This window comes from Cynocephalus volans, chromosome 16 (assembly GCF_027409185.1).
Source record: "Cynocephalus volans isolate mCynVol1 chromosome 16, mCynVol1.pri, whole genome shotgun sequence".
NCBI lineage: Eukaryota > Metazoa > Chordata > Mammalia > Dermoptera > Cynocephalidae > Cynocephalus > Cynocephalus volans.
In genome coordinates this window covers 40,935,860-40,952,058 of record NC_084475.1, presented here as the reverse complement: position 1 = coordinate 40,952,058, position 16,199 = coordinate 40,935,860, and the positions used below count along the sequence as shown (strand labels likewise).

The window sequence follows — 16,199 nt, the reverse complement described above, 5'->3', positions numbered from 1 at the left end:
TCTCCATTTTCCCAGAAAGGCCCACCTTGTCACATACTGCCCTTCTCTTTATTCACTATTGCCACTGTCCTAGCCCAGAGGAAATCATAAGTATCCCAACATCTTCTACTCACAGATTAACTTTGGTAAAAACAGTTATCGTTATAGAGAATTCTCCATAATCCAGAATTATGGCAATGGAAAATTATCTTTTGTTAATCTAGTGCTGTGGATGAATTATAAAACAGATTTATGTGAAGATGTGTTTGTTAATATAATCAGGTTTTTTCCCTTTTACAACTAAGTATTCATGAAAAATATTGTTGAAGAGACCATCCTAAATTCAAATTTTTATAGATGCTCTGTGGAATAGCCAATACCCTGTTGTTTACCAAAGCATGTTGGCCTATTAAACAAACCTCCCTGTTATATACTTTTCAGGCTACCAGTCTATCACAGTGCCTGACCATACAAGTTGCTTGAGATGTGTTTGTGGATAAAAAGTGAAAGTATCTATCCTAGGAAAATTGTGGAGGACATACTCTTCTCCAGGGTCTGCCTAGGAAGTTGTATGATCCCAATTGTCCCATGAATGTAGAGGGCTCCCAGGCTTGTTGATTATTCCTTAGGCTAGGCTTCAGGTCTGCCAATTCAGGTAAGGATCATAGTCTGGCAAGACTTATATTGAGGTGTTCGAGAGCTTTATAAGTTTTATTAATATTACAAATAAAATATATATTTGACTGTACCCATGTAAAGTTGGAAAGCTATGCTTTTCAATGTATGGCATTATTATATGTTAGTTTGTCTGTTTTAATATTTACAGCTCCTGCAAAATCTTCCTTATTCTGCAAAGATGACAGTTCTGTTTGTCTACAATGGTCCTTATATGCTGGAGCCAAACAGATGGAATTTAAAGGCTTTCCAAAGGCGGCGGCGCCGTATTACTTTCACTCAGCCTTCTTAATAAAAGTAAAGGAAGGGAACTATGGAATTTTTATGTTAAATTCTGTTTATAAGTATGGCTTAACTGAGAAAAAGGACATTCATTAGAAAGATCAGTTGTTTTTGGAAAACTGCTTTTAAATACAAATAGGTTGATGAAGTGGAGGCTGTAATGACTTCTTTCTCTGGAATATCATCTGGTAGTAAAAGTTAAGTATTTTTCAGTCTTGGGTGAATTTGAGTTCTTAGCACTCTGAGCATGAGTCATTGGGTTTCCCATGTTAAAGGTATTTACTGTTGCAAATCAAAGATATGCTGGAAATGGGGCTATCAATCACAAGAGGTCTACTTGACATGGTAGCCCCAAACTTTAATTGCAGAATAACTTTAATTACTTTCAGAGCCTAAAGATGATTCTAAAGCATAAGTCCTAGTTTTCTCCCAGTGTTATATTTAATTTTTAAAAATTGATATTGAGATGTCTAATCTAATGTATAGTAATAATTTATGAGAGATCTATTCATTTCTTCCTATTAAAAAAGATTACCTTACCTCCACTAAGGAATGTGATTTTATGGGCCTTTTAAAAAGTTTTATGAAACTTGATGCTATAATTGTATTGGTATTTCAAAGGGAGAAAAAAGCACTGAGGTTCAAAAATGGTGGCAGTACTTCTTTGAAATGCCACAAGGTGGCCACTAGATGATACAGAATGCAACCAAAAGATTGACAAAGAATAAAATCAGGTGACTAGGGTTTTTAAAGAATAACCTTATAAAGAGTGCGGGGTTTTTGTGGTGGTGGTGGTGGTGGTGTTTTTTTTTTTTTCAAACTCAATTGTATTTTATATCTTAAATTTCTGAAAGCATTTTTATAATTATTTTTAGTAAGATTTTTCTTAAAATTTCATATGCTGGTTTCTACAATTTATATTTGAAATTTCTCAGTGTTATATAAAGAGTGAGGGAAAAGCATTGAATTGTGTAAAACCATAATGTTTTTAGAACTTAAGCTTATAGGTCCTTCCTTACAGTGTTGGTCTATCCGTTATCTTAGAAAACCTAGTTTACACAGTTTTCTTTCAGCTTGAAAGAAATACATGAGAAAATCATTTATCTCTGAGTTATGCTAATTAACAGTGCCAAACAAATTCTATTCTTTTAAAAAGTAAATCTTGTAAGAAAATACAGAAGTCCGAGGACATGTCTTTAAACAGTAGATCTGTGTCAGTAATGACAAAATTATTTTTTTGACTGAATAAATTGAAGAATTGCATTCAGTTTGGGTTTTATATATTTTTCAGTAGCCATTGTAATTTATATTCTTATTAGTTCAAAAAATAATGAACCGTAAGTTTTTGTCCTCTTGCTTAGACATTTTCTCATTAAAAGGGTATTTTTTCTTTACAAAATTTTAAAAGAAAAAGCCTTCCCCTCTTAAACTGTCTAATGCATGAAGTATGAAGATATTTTAAAATAACATTTTTACGAGTGTGAACAAGTCATGTGAACACTGTAAAACTTGGTAACATTTAGTAAGTGCCTGTTACCAAATGTTTTTGTTAAATACTTTGTTTTCCACCAAAATATCTTTACGAACATGTGCTTCATGTAGTTTGATTATTGTCTTAGTACCAGTCATCTTATTTCTGCAAAACAAATTTCGATGTGAAAAACAAGCTTGAAGATTAAGCATGTTTGAAAACAAATGATCAATTACATTTCAATTTAACTATGCCAACAATTACTTAACACTTTGTACACATTTATATTTCTCTACTGGACAAAGTTAATCTTTGGTTTTACATTGAATTTTGAGCTGTGAAGGATAAATTATGTATCATTTTAACATATTAAAAAACAATATGTCTAGCCTAGTATAGTCTCAGCCACTTATAACTTCATATATTTTCTGCAAAAGTTGAGATTTTTAATTATACAAATATTGTAAAAACTTCAAGTAAAAGCCTGATTTGATGAATAAAATGATATATAAAACATTAAGATAACTAAGTCTTCATTGATTTGCTTAAGGAGAGTCTCTGTTAAAAGATTTTCTGTATTGAAAGTTAAAGGAAAGATTGCTTGCTGCTTTCTAATTGTTTTTTGGACATATGCATATTTTCTTTGGAGTATAAACCTTTCATATGTGAAAAATGTAATTTTGTCCTGCTATTGTGTATGTGTGTGTGCGTAATTGAAAAAACCCTGTGGGAAATACTACTTTATTGGTAATAAATGCATATTTTCATATTCTTTTGGTGTATGTGATTTTAAATAAGAGCTGTTTTTCATTCTTTGAACCTTCTTAAGAGTCATTTTGGTTTCAGATTTACTAAAAAACAAGTTCATTAAGTGCCCACTAATGTGTGATTGGCAGTCTATTACTATAGCCCCTTGTCTGCCTGCAATGAAATTACAGTCTGAAAGAAGTAATAAACACACATGAAAAAGGCTTAGACCATCTAAAGAGGCCAAGTTACAAGGCAAGTATAAATATTTTTAGGTTGGAACACTAGGTTTGCTAAAAATATGCTGCTTCAGCTCTTGCCAACTTGTATATGTGCAAACGATCAAGAAGGGAGAAAGGGACAAGGGGAGGACATGACCACTCCATTTAAGAGCACTGTCTACAAGAAGCACACATTAATTTTGCTTTTGTCCAGAATTTAGTCATATAGCCTGATCTAGCTGCAAGAGAGGCTTGAATATGTCGTCTTTAGCTGTATGTCTATCTGCATAGGTAAACTCCAGCCAGTGTTAACTCAAGGGAAGGGTGAATACTGGGGAACAATCAGGACTCTCTACCACAGACCCTAAGAAATAACATTACCCTATGGCCTACTGACAATGATTCCAGATAAAAGACTTGGTAGGTTTCTTATCACTAAAATATCCAGTTAAAACAGCCTTTAGATTTCCTACTTATCTCCCCATTCTGCTCCCATCATACGTAGCACCCCTGAAACACTCTTTTATCCTCTTACCATGTTTTATTTTTCTTTGTAGCATTTGTCTTTACTTACCATGGTATATTTTGTTTGTTATTTGTGTTCACTGGAATATAAGTTCTCTGAAGACAAAGACTTTATTGTGTTGTTACCTTTCCAGAGTCTAGAAAAATGCTTAGCACATAGTAAGCACTCAGTAACTGTACTTGAAAGAGCATGAAAGAATGCTGTTTCTGCCAATATTGACAGTGATTTGAATATGTTTCATTCATTTAATCCTTTTTTATATGTACCGTGAGCAAAGCACTATTCTGCGTACTTTGAGGGATGAAAAGTGTGGCCTGCATATAGTTCCACTCTGAAGAAACAATCTATCAAGTGCTATAAAGTGAACCCCCAAGACACAAGTTTCGAAGTGCAGTAAGTGAATAGATTAAACACTATTGGAACTGAGAGGGTTTGGAATCTACCTGGAATCTGGAAGCCTTCATGAAGTTACAGGATTTGAGTATTCACAATGGGCCTTCAGAAAGAACAATCGATATACAGGCAGGCAGTCATCGGCTGTTTTATGGGAAGTAGAAGTTTTCATAATGGTTAAAAATATACATCCAACTGAATAAGACAGTATGGTCGTGCACAGCTCTCAGGTTTTGTTGGTAAAAGACTAACCAAGTTTAAAGTGGATGAACATTAACTATTCCTCCCCTAACCATAACAGGTTACAAGGAAAGTAAGTCAGATCAAATTCTGCCACTCACATTTGTTAAATAGCTATTACGGGTAGGTACAAAACTGTTCATAAAACTTGTTTTGTAAGCATGGTATAGTTATAGCTCTTTTATCAGTTTGGGTGATTTGATCACGCTTTGCATGAAAAGTTCACTTACACCAGATGTGTAATACACTCCAGAAGCAGGAATAATCCCATTATCATTTAAATGGGCATGAAACAACCAGAAAACCTTAGACCCCAATGTCTGGTTATAGGACTTGGAGGTTCAAGCCTTGGGAACCACCCCTAAAGGTAAAGGGTATAGGCCTTGCTGGATTCTTACACCTAGTTCATGAAATAATTGGGATGTCTGATCTGAACATTTTAGCTAATTTATTAATACATATCTTGAATATCTAATTTCTCGGTAAGAAACCATTTCTAATATGTCTCATGCTTATTACAAGCTATGAATTGAGTAAAAACCCGTTGCTGACATTCGCTGTACTGACTATAACAAAGCTGTGTGGTATTAATCAATACATGGATAATAGCTACCATTCTAGTATGGCCTTTCTGCTCAAGTGTGGACTTAAGGCAACTGATTGCACTAGTCATTTAACCTACCTCGCACGTGATCTCATACTACTGATGCTGGAATATTTAAAAGGAATTATAAATGTAACAATGGCTAAACGCAGTAGTAAAATCACAGGAAGGTAGGGTGGGGCTGGGTAATGGAGGATAAGAACAGAATTTCCTCTTAGCTTTATAGTTTTTGTTTTTCTTTTGTTTTTTAAGCAGGAGAGTAGCACAACTAGAACTTCAATTCAGGATGATTCATTTGACCATCAGATGGGGAGGACGGTAGGGTGTGTGAGAAAGATACTGAAAGCAAGTAGACAGTCTGAACCATTGCTGTACTCGGAATAGAAGTGGAGGAAAAGTATGAGGACTATTTATATGTAGAATATCTAAAAATATTGATTCTGCCTATCACATGTGTAATGATTGGTTTTTAATGTATTTCCTTTGATTTTCATAGGAGCTTTAGAAAACAGACATTTTTTCCACTGCGGAAGAAGTTTTAGAGAAAATTAAACTGACTTGTCCAAAGTCACAAACCTAGTGGATGTTGGAATTGGGACTCAGAGGCAGGCAATGTAGGTTATCTTGCCTATGCAGCCCTCTACTACCATTTATGTAATGCCGTTTACAGTATTACTCCTGACAGTGCATCATCCAGTGACTTCCAATGACTCTGTCAAAGATCGTTACTGTGATTCATTGATGATGACAGAACGAGTCTTACCCAGAGTATTCAGGATATAAACCATAATTCATTTTGTAGTTGTATTAAGTTTACCATTCCAAATTTAAAGCATACATGTAGAACAACATATATTCCAACAGTGCCTTCTCTTGAGCTGTTTAAGTCGTGATCACTGCTGACCACACCCCTGCCTTCCACATACTGCCAGGAGAGAGAATAAGAAGCCAGAGACCCATGGGTGAGGTTAAGAATCGCAGTCCCATTCACGCAAGAAATGTCTGTCCCTTGTTGGTGTCACTTAAGACCAGCCAGGGAGGGCATGATGTAGCCAAATGGTTTGGGAGGCAAGATACGAAGGACATCACTTGAAAGGGTCCATGGGCATTGTGGAACAAAAGCTTTAAAAGCCCTCAGAGGAGGTAGACAGGACACCCCAGAAGAAGTACCTGAGCAGAGCCTGTGAAGGAGGGAGTAGCTGAGTCATGGAGCCCAGGGCAAGGTCCCCACTTGCAAAGCTGTCCTGGACCATTCTCACTGGCAATATTAAGTCGAAGAGAAACGAGCATCTTCGTTAAGCCACTTTATCGTTTGGTCTCTGTTACAGTAGTGCAGCCTTATTGTAATTAATATATATTGGATATTGCAAATTTTTTTGAATTTTTGTAATTCTGATAAGCAAGAAATGGCATTTTATTTTTACTTTAAACTTTTGTATTAGTGAGGTTGAGCCTATTTTTACGTTTCTTCATCATTTGTGTTTCTTCTTTGAACTGCCTTTTCATGGTCTATGACCATTACTTTCTAATAGGGACTTTTTTCATTTTAGGGGATACAAGTTTACTTCAAAAAGTTCATGGAAGGATTAGTATTATCTTTTAATTCTATTTTTCCACAAACTTTTTGAAGTACTCTCGTATATATGATATCCCTAAAATATGGCACTGTATAACAGGCAATGAGGAAAACACACACACACACATATAATATATTATCTTGCCATTTACCCATGATAAGGTTGTAAATATTTTCCCTGATATATCTCTTGACTTTTCTATGGGTTTTTGTGTTTGTTTATTTATTTCTATTTTGTTACAGTCAGATTTTTCAATTTGTATTTATGTCATTTTCAGAAAGGCTTTTTCCACTTTTAGGTGACATGATTAAGTATTTTCATAGTTTTTTTTTTTTTTTTTAATTTAAATCTTTGTTTTGTCTGTAATTGATTTTGATGTAAGAATGAGGCAGGGATCAAGCTTCCCCCACCCACTCTATCGCTGCCAACATCTCCCCCTCACCCCCATATGACAAGCAGTTGTGCCTATACCATATATTGAAATATTGATCTTTTCTCCACTGGTTTGAAATTCCTTCTTTATCATATACTAAACCCCAATCTGTAGTGGGTTACATTGGACTATTACCACATTGTTTATTATTATAATTACTATTGTTTCATTGTACATATTCTTACCTTATAGAAGTAGTCCACCCTTATTCTTTCTCAGAATTCCTCTAGTTATTTTCCTGTGGTTTATTTTTCCAGATGAACTCTAGAATCATTTTGGCATTTTAAAATCTATTGAGATTTTGTTTGGCACTGTATTAACTTACAGATTAAATTAAAGAACTGCTATTTATATAATATTGCATCTTCTCATCTAAATGTAAGATGTCTCTCCATTTAGTTACATTTCCTATACACCACAGAGATGTATAGTTTTCTTCACAAAAGTACAGCATATTTTTTTGTTTTTTCTGAAATATTCTATTTCCTGCAGTAATTTTTTTTTCCAAATATATATATTTTTTCTGTCGCTTAAAGGTTTCTTTCCTTTTTACTCTGTTTTTTTTTTACTATCACTGCATTTCTCCTGTATAGTATTTTTTTCCTGCATATAATTTATATTTGAATAGTGTCATACAGACTCTCTTCTTATTATTTGCCCCCAAATGTGAGTTTCTTGTGACTCTGTTTATCTAGTGATATGGATTGAATTATGTCCCCCAAGTTTTGTGTATAAAAAGTTTGATCCCCACTGTGGCTGTTAAGAGGGTGGGAAATCCTATTATGGTAATTGAAAGGTGGGGCCTTGAAGAGGTGATTAGATTCTGAGGACCATACCCTAATGAATGAATTAATAATACTCCTGGATATGGTTCTGAGGGCCACACAATTTTCTCAATGTGATACTCTGCATAGCTGAAACCATCACCAAAGAAGGCCTTCACCAGACGTGTTCCCTGGACTTTGGACTTCCCAGCCTCCAAACTGTAAGTAATAAATTTTGTTTTCTTATAAATAACCAGTTCCAGGTATGTTGTTATAAGTGACAGAAATGTACTTATACACCCAGGCTCACTGCAAATGATATAATGAACTTGAGCTGGGATTTTGGTGATGCAGATGCTCTACTTGGTTGTGTAGCTACAGGTATTTAGGGAGACAGTGTTGTCAGTGAGTAGAGACAACAAGCGGTTTAATTTCAAGTAAGTTGTTTTTGAGTATATTCCCTCTACTTCACCAGCCATTTTCACTGTGGAAATAGCCCCATTTTCCCTGTGGCTCAGCCACACTCATAGTCTTTATCACTTCAGAGTAAGGGTTTTTAGTAACATCTGTCTGAAATGGCTTAAATTCTGCACGCTGCCTGCCCTGGGGAGAGGAAGCAAGTGTTGCTGTTAGGCTTCCTCCTTCAGTGTGGTCCCAATGTAATTGCACCTAACTGATATTCATCATAGACTTGTGTGAAGCCATAGCTATTTCCTAGTTGCACTGTCAGCAAAGTTTCTTTCTCTGTTTTTGATTCTCTTTGTTCATTTTATTTTTTTGGTGGCTGGCTGGTACAGGAATCTGAACCCTTGACCATGGTGTTATAACACTGCACTCTAATCAACTGACATAACTGGCCAGTCCTCTTCATTTTAGTGGGCTTCAGGAAAACTAATTATAAAAGGGTACCCTCTCACACTGTTATTCTGAAAGCCTTATAGTAGTATTTATATTTATGTTTTAAACAAGTTTGTAATCAGTTCACATAATTTGCAGTGTTCCCTTTTGGAGTGTATATGCACATTAATCTTTCTGAGCCTTGGTTTCCTCATCACTGAAATGTGGATAATAATACCTGTCTTGAGGGATTGTTCAGGACTAAATAAGATTGCACCCCTAAAGTACCTAAGTTACACTGGCCACACAGGGTTTTTTAAATTGTTAATTTTTCTTCCCTTCTAACTCCAAGTCCAATGGTTTTCACAGCTGTGAAGTTATAAAATACCTGGTCGGCATCACTGATCTATAAGCAAGTTGGTATCTGAACTCAAATATGACCATCAGAGCCAGCTACATAATTTGCAGGACCTAGTGCAAAATGAAAACACAGAGCCCCTTGTTAAAAATTATTAATAATTTTCGGACAGTGACAGCAGAGCAATAAGCCCAGCAGGGGGTCCTTCTGAGTGTGGCCCTGTGTGATTGCATGGAGTGTACCCATGACAACAATGACACATCATCATTATTGCTCCTGGAATGAAAGAGGGGAGTTTGGAGTAACCCAAAGGCACTGCATATTACATGGAATAGCCTTTTTTGATACTAGTTCCTGAGAGTCACCATAAGGCTGTTTTGATACAGAGTAAGAAAAGAACCATAACCAAAAATCCTCTGGAAAATATACTCTCCCGTAAGGTTCAGAATTACTCATTCGTTGTCATTGTGGAGGAAAACAGTATCTCAGCTGATTATAACACTTACTTGTAAGACTAGCCAAAGTCTAGTCTTACAAATCGTTACTCTGATTGTAGAAACCAGACAAGTGGAGTGCCCAGCTTAGTGAATTGATTACCATGGTGTCTTCTGAGGGACGTTAGGCCTATTTCTTTTCATCTTTTTTATTCCAAATTGGAAATTTAAATCTATTCTGTATAAGGCTGCATTCAGTTTACAAAAACAAGCAGGAAGCTTTTGGAACCACAGAGCCCAGGTGGAGAGGTTCTGATCATTATTTTTCCTCTGGCCTCCATCCTTAGCTATAGACTCCAAGTGATAAAAACTCTTCATGGAGAGGTCGTATTACCATGGAGTACGATATCTGTTCGATTTTTGGTACAAAGTGAACTCTGTGGAGAATAGAGAGAGGGCTGAGTTATATTTCATTGAGCATTAGGAAAGGCACATGAACCAGTCAGAGGACAGAAGTGGACCAGAGAGGCTTGTTTTCTTGGACTTTGCTATCTGACTGCTCTTTGCATTAACCTGGAATCATACACGATTGCTGTTTTCATGTTGTGACGTTCTCTTCACCTTCTCTTCCTTACTCCTCAATGCCAGATATTGTGGCTTTTCAGAAACTAAATGTTTAGGAATTTAAAGTGAGTACTGTGGCAATCTATGAGATTCATGGAATATCATAAACCGTTGAAAAACTGGGATTGGGAGTGGTTGCCAGAGGCATAATAAACTTTGTGTGTACACCCAAAGAATAGTGTCGTGTTCTGCGACTGTCTTAGAACATAGCCATTTGAAAGGAAAAGACAATCAACCAATCAATCAATCAATCAATCAACAATGACAAAGAAGTGGGCAATAGAAAGTGCATTCTTTCCATTTATTGTGCGTCTTCCTTTGCCTTAAAAAAAAATGTTAAAAGATTACAGCCATAAAAACTGCTTTAGTTAGAACATTCTCAGTAAGCACTATCTTTTAAAGTACTTTTTATTTCACCAAGTCAATTTCATATCTCTTTCTCACAGGCTTTAATTACAAAAAGCAATCTTCACGTGTTACACATTTACATACAATTTCCCCCCCACCGAACCAAGAAATTTTCTGCAAATACTGCATAATTTTTTAACACAATGTCCATATGGCCATTATTTTCTCATCATCTGTTTTTTTTTGTTTGTTTTTATTCTCAAATGTATTTTATATTTTGGTTCCATTCTTCTGACTCCTACACATTTGTAGACTTCCACATTTCCATTCTTCCTAAGATTCATTGTTCTTCCTCTCTTCTCCCACTTTACAAACAATATCTATTAATGAATAACAAAGAAGAAAAAAATGAGTAACAAAGAAAAGCAGCTTGGTGCAGCACAGCCCATGAGGCTTCGGAGCCACACAGACCTGTACTTGGACACCAACTCCAATGCCTGCCTTGGACAAGAAATGTAACACCTCTGTGTATCTACTCAGCATCCGTAAAGTGGAGATAGTAGTGGCACCTGCCTTGCAGGGTTCTTGTAAGGGTTAAATGAGATAATGTATGCTTGGAGAAGAGCAGCCCCCTTCCCCTCCCTCTTTTTGCCAAGTAATCTCAAAATCTACTATTTTTTTTTTCGATGTTTTAGGACTTCAATGTTCTTCGCATATTCAACATGAAAAATTGACAAAATATTGGCCAGTTAGCTCAGTTGTTTAGAGCACCACCTTGTAACACCAAGGTCAAGGGTTTGGATCCTAATACTGGCCAGTCACCCAAAAAGATTTTTAAAAAATACCGACAGCAGATCAACAGTAGGGAATAAGACTCTTCAACAAAGATCTTCTGGAACTCACAGAAGCACTCTGGTCAAACACTACAGAGAAAACAGTCAAGTGAACAGAGGATAAGGGAGTTTAACAGAGATTTTTAGTTTAATGGCATAATTAAAAAACAAAGAATAAACCAACCAACCTTCTCTTCTACCTATTGAAAGGAGAGCAAAAGTGAATCGCGGAACTTCTAGATCTTTTATGTGAAGCAGCTTAAAAGGAGGGAGGGGAGGGCTGGAGAGGGGGACACAACTGTTACTGATGTAATATATGATGCACAAGGTCAAGGACTTAACAAATTCTAAAATTCTCTACATATATCAATGAGAACTGTATTACTAGAGATGTAAATGCATAGAGAAATAAACTATATAGTATTAAAAACAAAACTTACTATATAAACATACATAGGATGTCACTTTTGTCTCTGTGTGAGAATAGATGTATAAAGATATACACTTTGCTCTTTTGCTTGGAATTCCTAAATGCTCACCAAATGGTCAATGCTGACCTTAGTCACCAGCTGAGGAACCCAGGGGACCCTACTGCTTTTTAAAATTTAGAATCTAGATTCAGCACGTAAAGGGCCCCATCTACCCTCCACGCTGTGTGTTCCTGTGACTCCAGAAATAGGTAATCCCAACTTGCATAATTAAGTCCATAGACAAGTTGGAACACTGAGATCTAGCTAGGAAAAGTAGCAGCAAAGACAAAATAAGCTGGAATAAGCAACAGGAAGATTCTTAAAATGCTTCCACAGTTCAAGTTAGAATTAAGATAGCCATTAGGTTTCACCAGCTTTGCAGAGCTATGGAGGTTTACTGTTCTGTTTGAAAAAAGAAGAAGCTGTAATAAGCATATTCATTTGAGAAAAATACCATGTGTGTTAAGTTTTTGTAGCCATTCTCAAGTTACTTTAAATTTTGTACGTTTTCAAAGGCCGAGTATGTACTGGTTAGGACGTGTTCATAGCTGATGCATCTCCAAAAAAATGTTCATGAGGAGGCCAGCTTCTGGACATCTTTGACTGTGACGGCATTATACAGAGAGGCCCAGATGCCTTCCACAGACCTGTGCCCTTCCAAGAAGATCATACTGAGTTCAAGACTTTACTGAGAAATCTTTTTTTTACTAAAGCATTAATAACCTCCTTTAGCATTTCCAATGCCGAATGGAATGTTCATCTTGCTTCTATTTGGGGACTCCAGTGGACATACATAAAATCCTTGAAAATTAGCAGTAATCTCATAAATCATTTGAGAGTTGATGGAGCACAGCTTCTCCATGGCTGCTTCCCTGCTATTGTTCTTAATCCACTCCAGAACCAAGCCCATGACACCGTTGCTGAAACACAGAAGCGTGTTGTACAAGGAGTTCTTTCCAACGTGCAGTTTGTATTCCAGGACTGAAGGGCTCTCTCTGAGGTCGAACCCCAGCACATGCTTGCTGATGATCATCACGGTGACCCTAGCAGAGCCAACGTTCTTCTGGGCACCATCAAAAATCACACCAAACCTGGAAACACACTGGCTTGAATAGAAAGTTTGAGGGCATGTCGCAAACCAGTACTGCTCCCCTGACATCAGGTATAAAGTCAAACTCCACACCGTGCATGGTCTCATTTGCGCAATTATACACATTGGTGGTGTGTCCGGGTTGAGGTTCCAGGTGCCTGGATCTGTAATTTTCGTATAACTCCCAAGTCTAGAGTGGATGATATTCAGCTTCAAACTTGTTGGCTTTTTCTGCAACATTAGCAGACCAAGCTCCTGTCACCACACAGGCACACCTTCCTGCTTTCAGCCCAATTAGATTTAAGGGGACAGCGCTGAACTGGCCACACCCACCTCCTTGCACAAAAATTGTTTCCTGGAACAGCTAACAATTCCCACACAGGATTCCTGTGTTGTTAACAATCTTGGCGAAATCTGACAACCTGAGACTCATTTCAAGAACACTAATGCCAACTCCTTTGTAGTCTAATAATTCTTTTTGTTATCACTGAACATGGCAGCTTGTTGGGCCCACCTGAAGTTGATCACCTGCCTTGAGTATCCAAGATGTGGCGGCCAGGGCAGCCAGTCAGCTAGAAAGGACCAATTACACGGACAATGTGCATCTCTCAAAGTTTTTTGATATTAGTATATTAATACCAACATTGGGTGAATCGCCAGGCCCCATGCTCAGAAGATTATATGAGGGTACTTCAAAAAGTTCATGGAGAGATTCATATTATATTCCAATTCTACTTTTCCACAAACTTTTTGAAGTACCCTCATATATAATACCTCATTTAATCATTACAACAACTCTATAAGTCACGGTATTATCTCCATTTTTCAGAGATAACTAAGACTTACAGAAACTAAGTCACTTATTTACTCAAGGTCGCTCAGTGAGGAAGTGGCTGGAAGGAGAGATTTGAAACCCAGCTACCTTGTTTCAAAGCCTGAGCTCTGGGGTACTGTACTGACTGCCTTATTGTTGAATTTCTGTATCTAACTCCATATCCTTCTCTTACATGGATCATATTTTTCTTCTTGTTCTATTTATGATATATTTTCCACTTCTGACTTTATTTTGGTCATATCACCTCAAATATTTTGCCAAGTAAAATAGGCATGAATAAAAAATGTAAAACTGATATGAAGTCTTTTTTGTACAAAACATGTCCCATGAGTTCCCATCTTTGTCTTACCACTTTTTATTCTGTAACTGTTCTCTGACACTTTAGCAATCTTGCCTGTAAATTCATTTACTCTTTAAATCATCTTTGAGACGGGCAGTTGGTCATCCTTATCATGCCTTATTCACACTTTCCTGTGTCTATTGGATATTGTTTTCTCTCCAGTGCAGTACTCCCTCTTTACTAGTCTTAAAATATAGGGCAGTGGAATTCTTAATTTTCTCTCTAATTTCTGTCTTCTTCATGTGGAAATGGAATACTGGAAAATGATTTTGCATTGATTGGGACTTGTGTAATAGAGCGCATTTTTTGATATTTGACTTCGGATGGTTTTTAAGCCTCACCCCTCCCCTTGCCTCTCATGCCGCACATCTGAGCAAGCTCATAGAAAGCTCCAGGGGCTTCCTTCTTTGACAGGAAGTTCAAACTTCTTAAGCCCTGCCTGCCTTCAGGAAGCCTCATGCTGGCTCTACCGCCTGGCCACAATAACCCCCCCCAAAACCCATCTCCTTTCCTTGCTCTCTCAGGCCATTTTGGACAATCTTGGGAGGACTGCCCTACTAATCTGAAAAAATTCATTATGTAAGTAACAACCCCTGTTATGTCCTCTTGGGCTGCGTGTGTGGCATCATCTTAACATCTCAAGAAAATTTTGGCTTGGAGGGTCCAACCTGTTCCTGCAGAGTCTACAACACTCCCATGGGAGGAAGTCTTATTCTTCTTCCTCCAATGGGTTGCCTTCTACCATTTGGTCCCCAGAAATTGCTTGACCTGCCTCACCATTTTTCTGTTGCTGACCTCTAAATTTCTCTGAGCTTACTACATTTCCCAATTTTTTATTTTCTTTGTTTTCTTAGTATAGACCAAAAATTCTCACCAGCCCATCCTTTATCTGGACTTCTTTAATATTATTAATATTATGATATTTCCCCCTTTCTTCCGTGTTTCTTTATGCTTTTCTACTTTTGGTTGTTTCTTGATCAATTTTTTTTTTTTTTTTTGGTAGCCTGTCAGTATGGGATCTGAACCCATGACCCTGGTGTTATAAGGCTGCACTCTAACCAACTGAGCTAACTTGCCAGCCTCCCTTACTCCATTTTCTATAATGTACTCTTTATTCAATTCAACCAGCATTATCAGAAGTCAGTCACATATGTAAGAACCCAAATGCCCCAAGGGATCACACCCTGATCACATAAGCCCTTCTCGGCTGTACCCCATCATGGCACTGGTTGCCCTTCTCTTCCGCATTCGCGGGAATCGCACGCCAGTCAGCTCCCCCGCAAGCCCCATGCAGTATGCTAAATAGGGATTGTATTTTAAACCAATCAGCTTTCCCTTAGAGCCCTATGTATATGTGTGTGTGCTGCCTAATAAAGCGAGCTCGCTCCGGTGGATCGTCAACTGGTGTCGACTCGTCCTTTACATTGGTGCTGAAACCCGGGACGGAGTTCCCCTCGAGCGGCGACACTTTTCGGATCACAGCGGCAACACTTTCTGGGTCGCCCCTCGGGGCTCCCTCGAGTGGCAACACTTTTGGATCGCAGCGGCAACACTTTCCGAGTCGCCCCTTGGGGCTCCCTCGAGTGGCAACACTTTTCGAATCGCAGCGACAACACTTTAAGAGTCGCCCCTCGGGAACTCTGTCCCGCCAGGACCGGCCTCCCTTCCACCGCTCACCACTGACGGTCCACCCTCGTCCATTCTTTTCAGCGCTGGCTCCTTCCGCTCACCATTGGCTCATAATTAGGTAAGCCCCCTTTCCTAAAGGGCACCAGCCCTTTTTCAGGCTACCGCAGGGAGTCTAGCCGTGATCATCCGGTAGCCCCTAACACCCATACCCCACCCTACCACGGTCTTCACGACCACCATAAATTCCCAAACTATAACAGATTCCAAAGCCCCGGTAAACTTTTACTTTCATTTTTGGAGGTTGAAAGCCCCATTCTGTTCTCTCCTTCTCTCTTTCACCATCCTGTCCACCACTCTCTTCTCTCCACCTCCCGGGTCTGGGATCGACCAGAAAATCCTAGCGTTAGGTTCCTTCAGGCACCGGGCTTTTGCCCTAGAGAAGTGAAGGTCTGAGTGACGACCCACACCTCCCTTCTCTCCTCCTGGTTC

The 16,199-nt window shown here is 38.0% G+C and overlaps 1 protein-coding gene and 1 pseudogene across 2 annotated transcripts in view; one reads left to right on the top strand and one right to left on the bottom strand.

Moving 5' to 3' along the window:
- Nucleotides 1-3,159, top strand: part of SMC5 (structural maintenance of chromosomes 5) — a 103,485-nt gene extending 100,326 nt beyond the window's left edge. For both annotated transcript variants that reach the window (XM_063081016.1, XM_063081015.1), the window contains one exon: nt 806-3,159. In XM_063081016.1, coding sequence (XP_062937086.1) covers nt 806-946 — 141 coding nt within the window. In that variant the 3' untranslated portion in view covers nt 947-3,159. The remainder of the gene's footprint in view (nt 1-805) is intronic.
- A 9,199-nt stretch (nt 3,160-12,358) lies between these two features.
- LOC134364510 (phosphoserine aminotransferase-like) lies at nt 12,359-14,540 on the bottom strand (annotated as a pseudogene).
- Nucleotides 14,541-16,199: the final 1,659 nt, after the last annotated feature.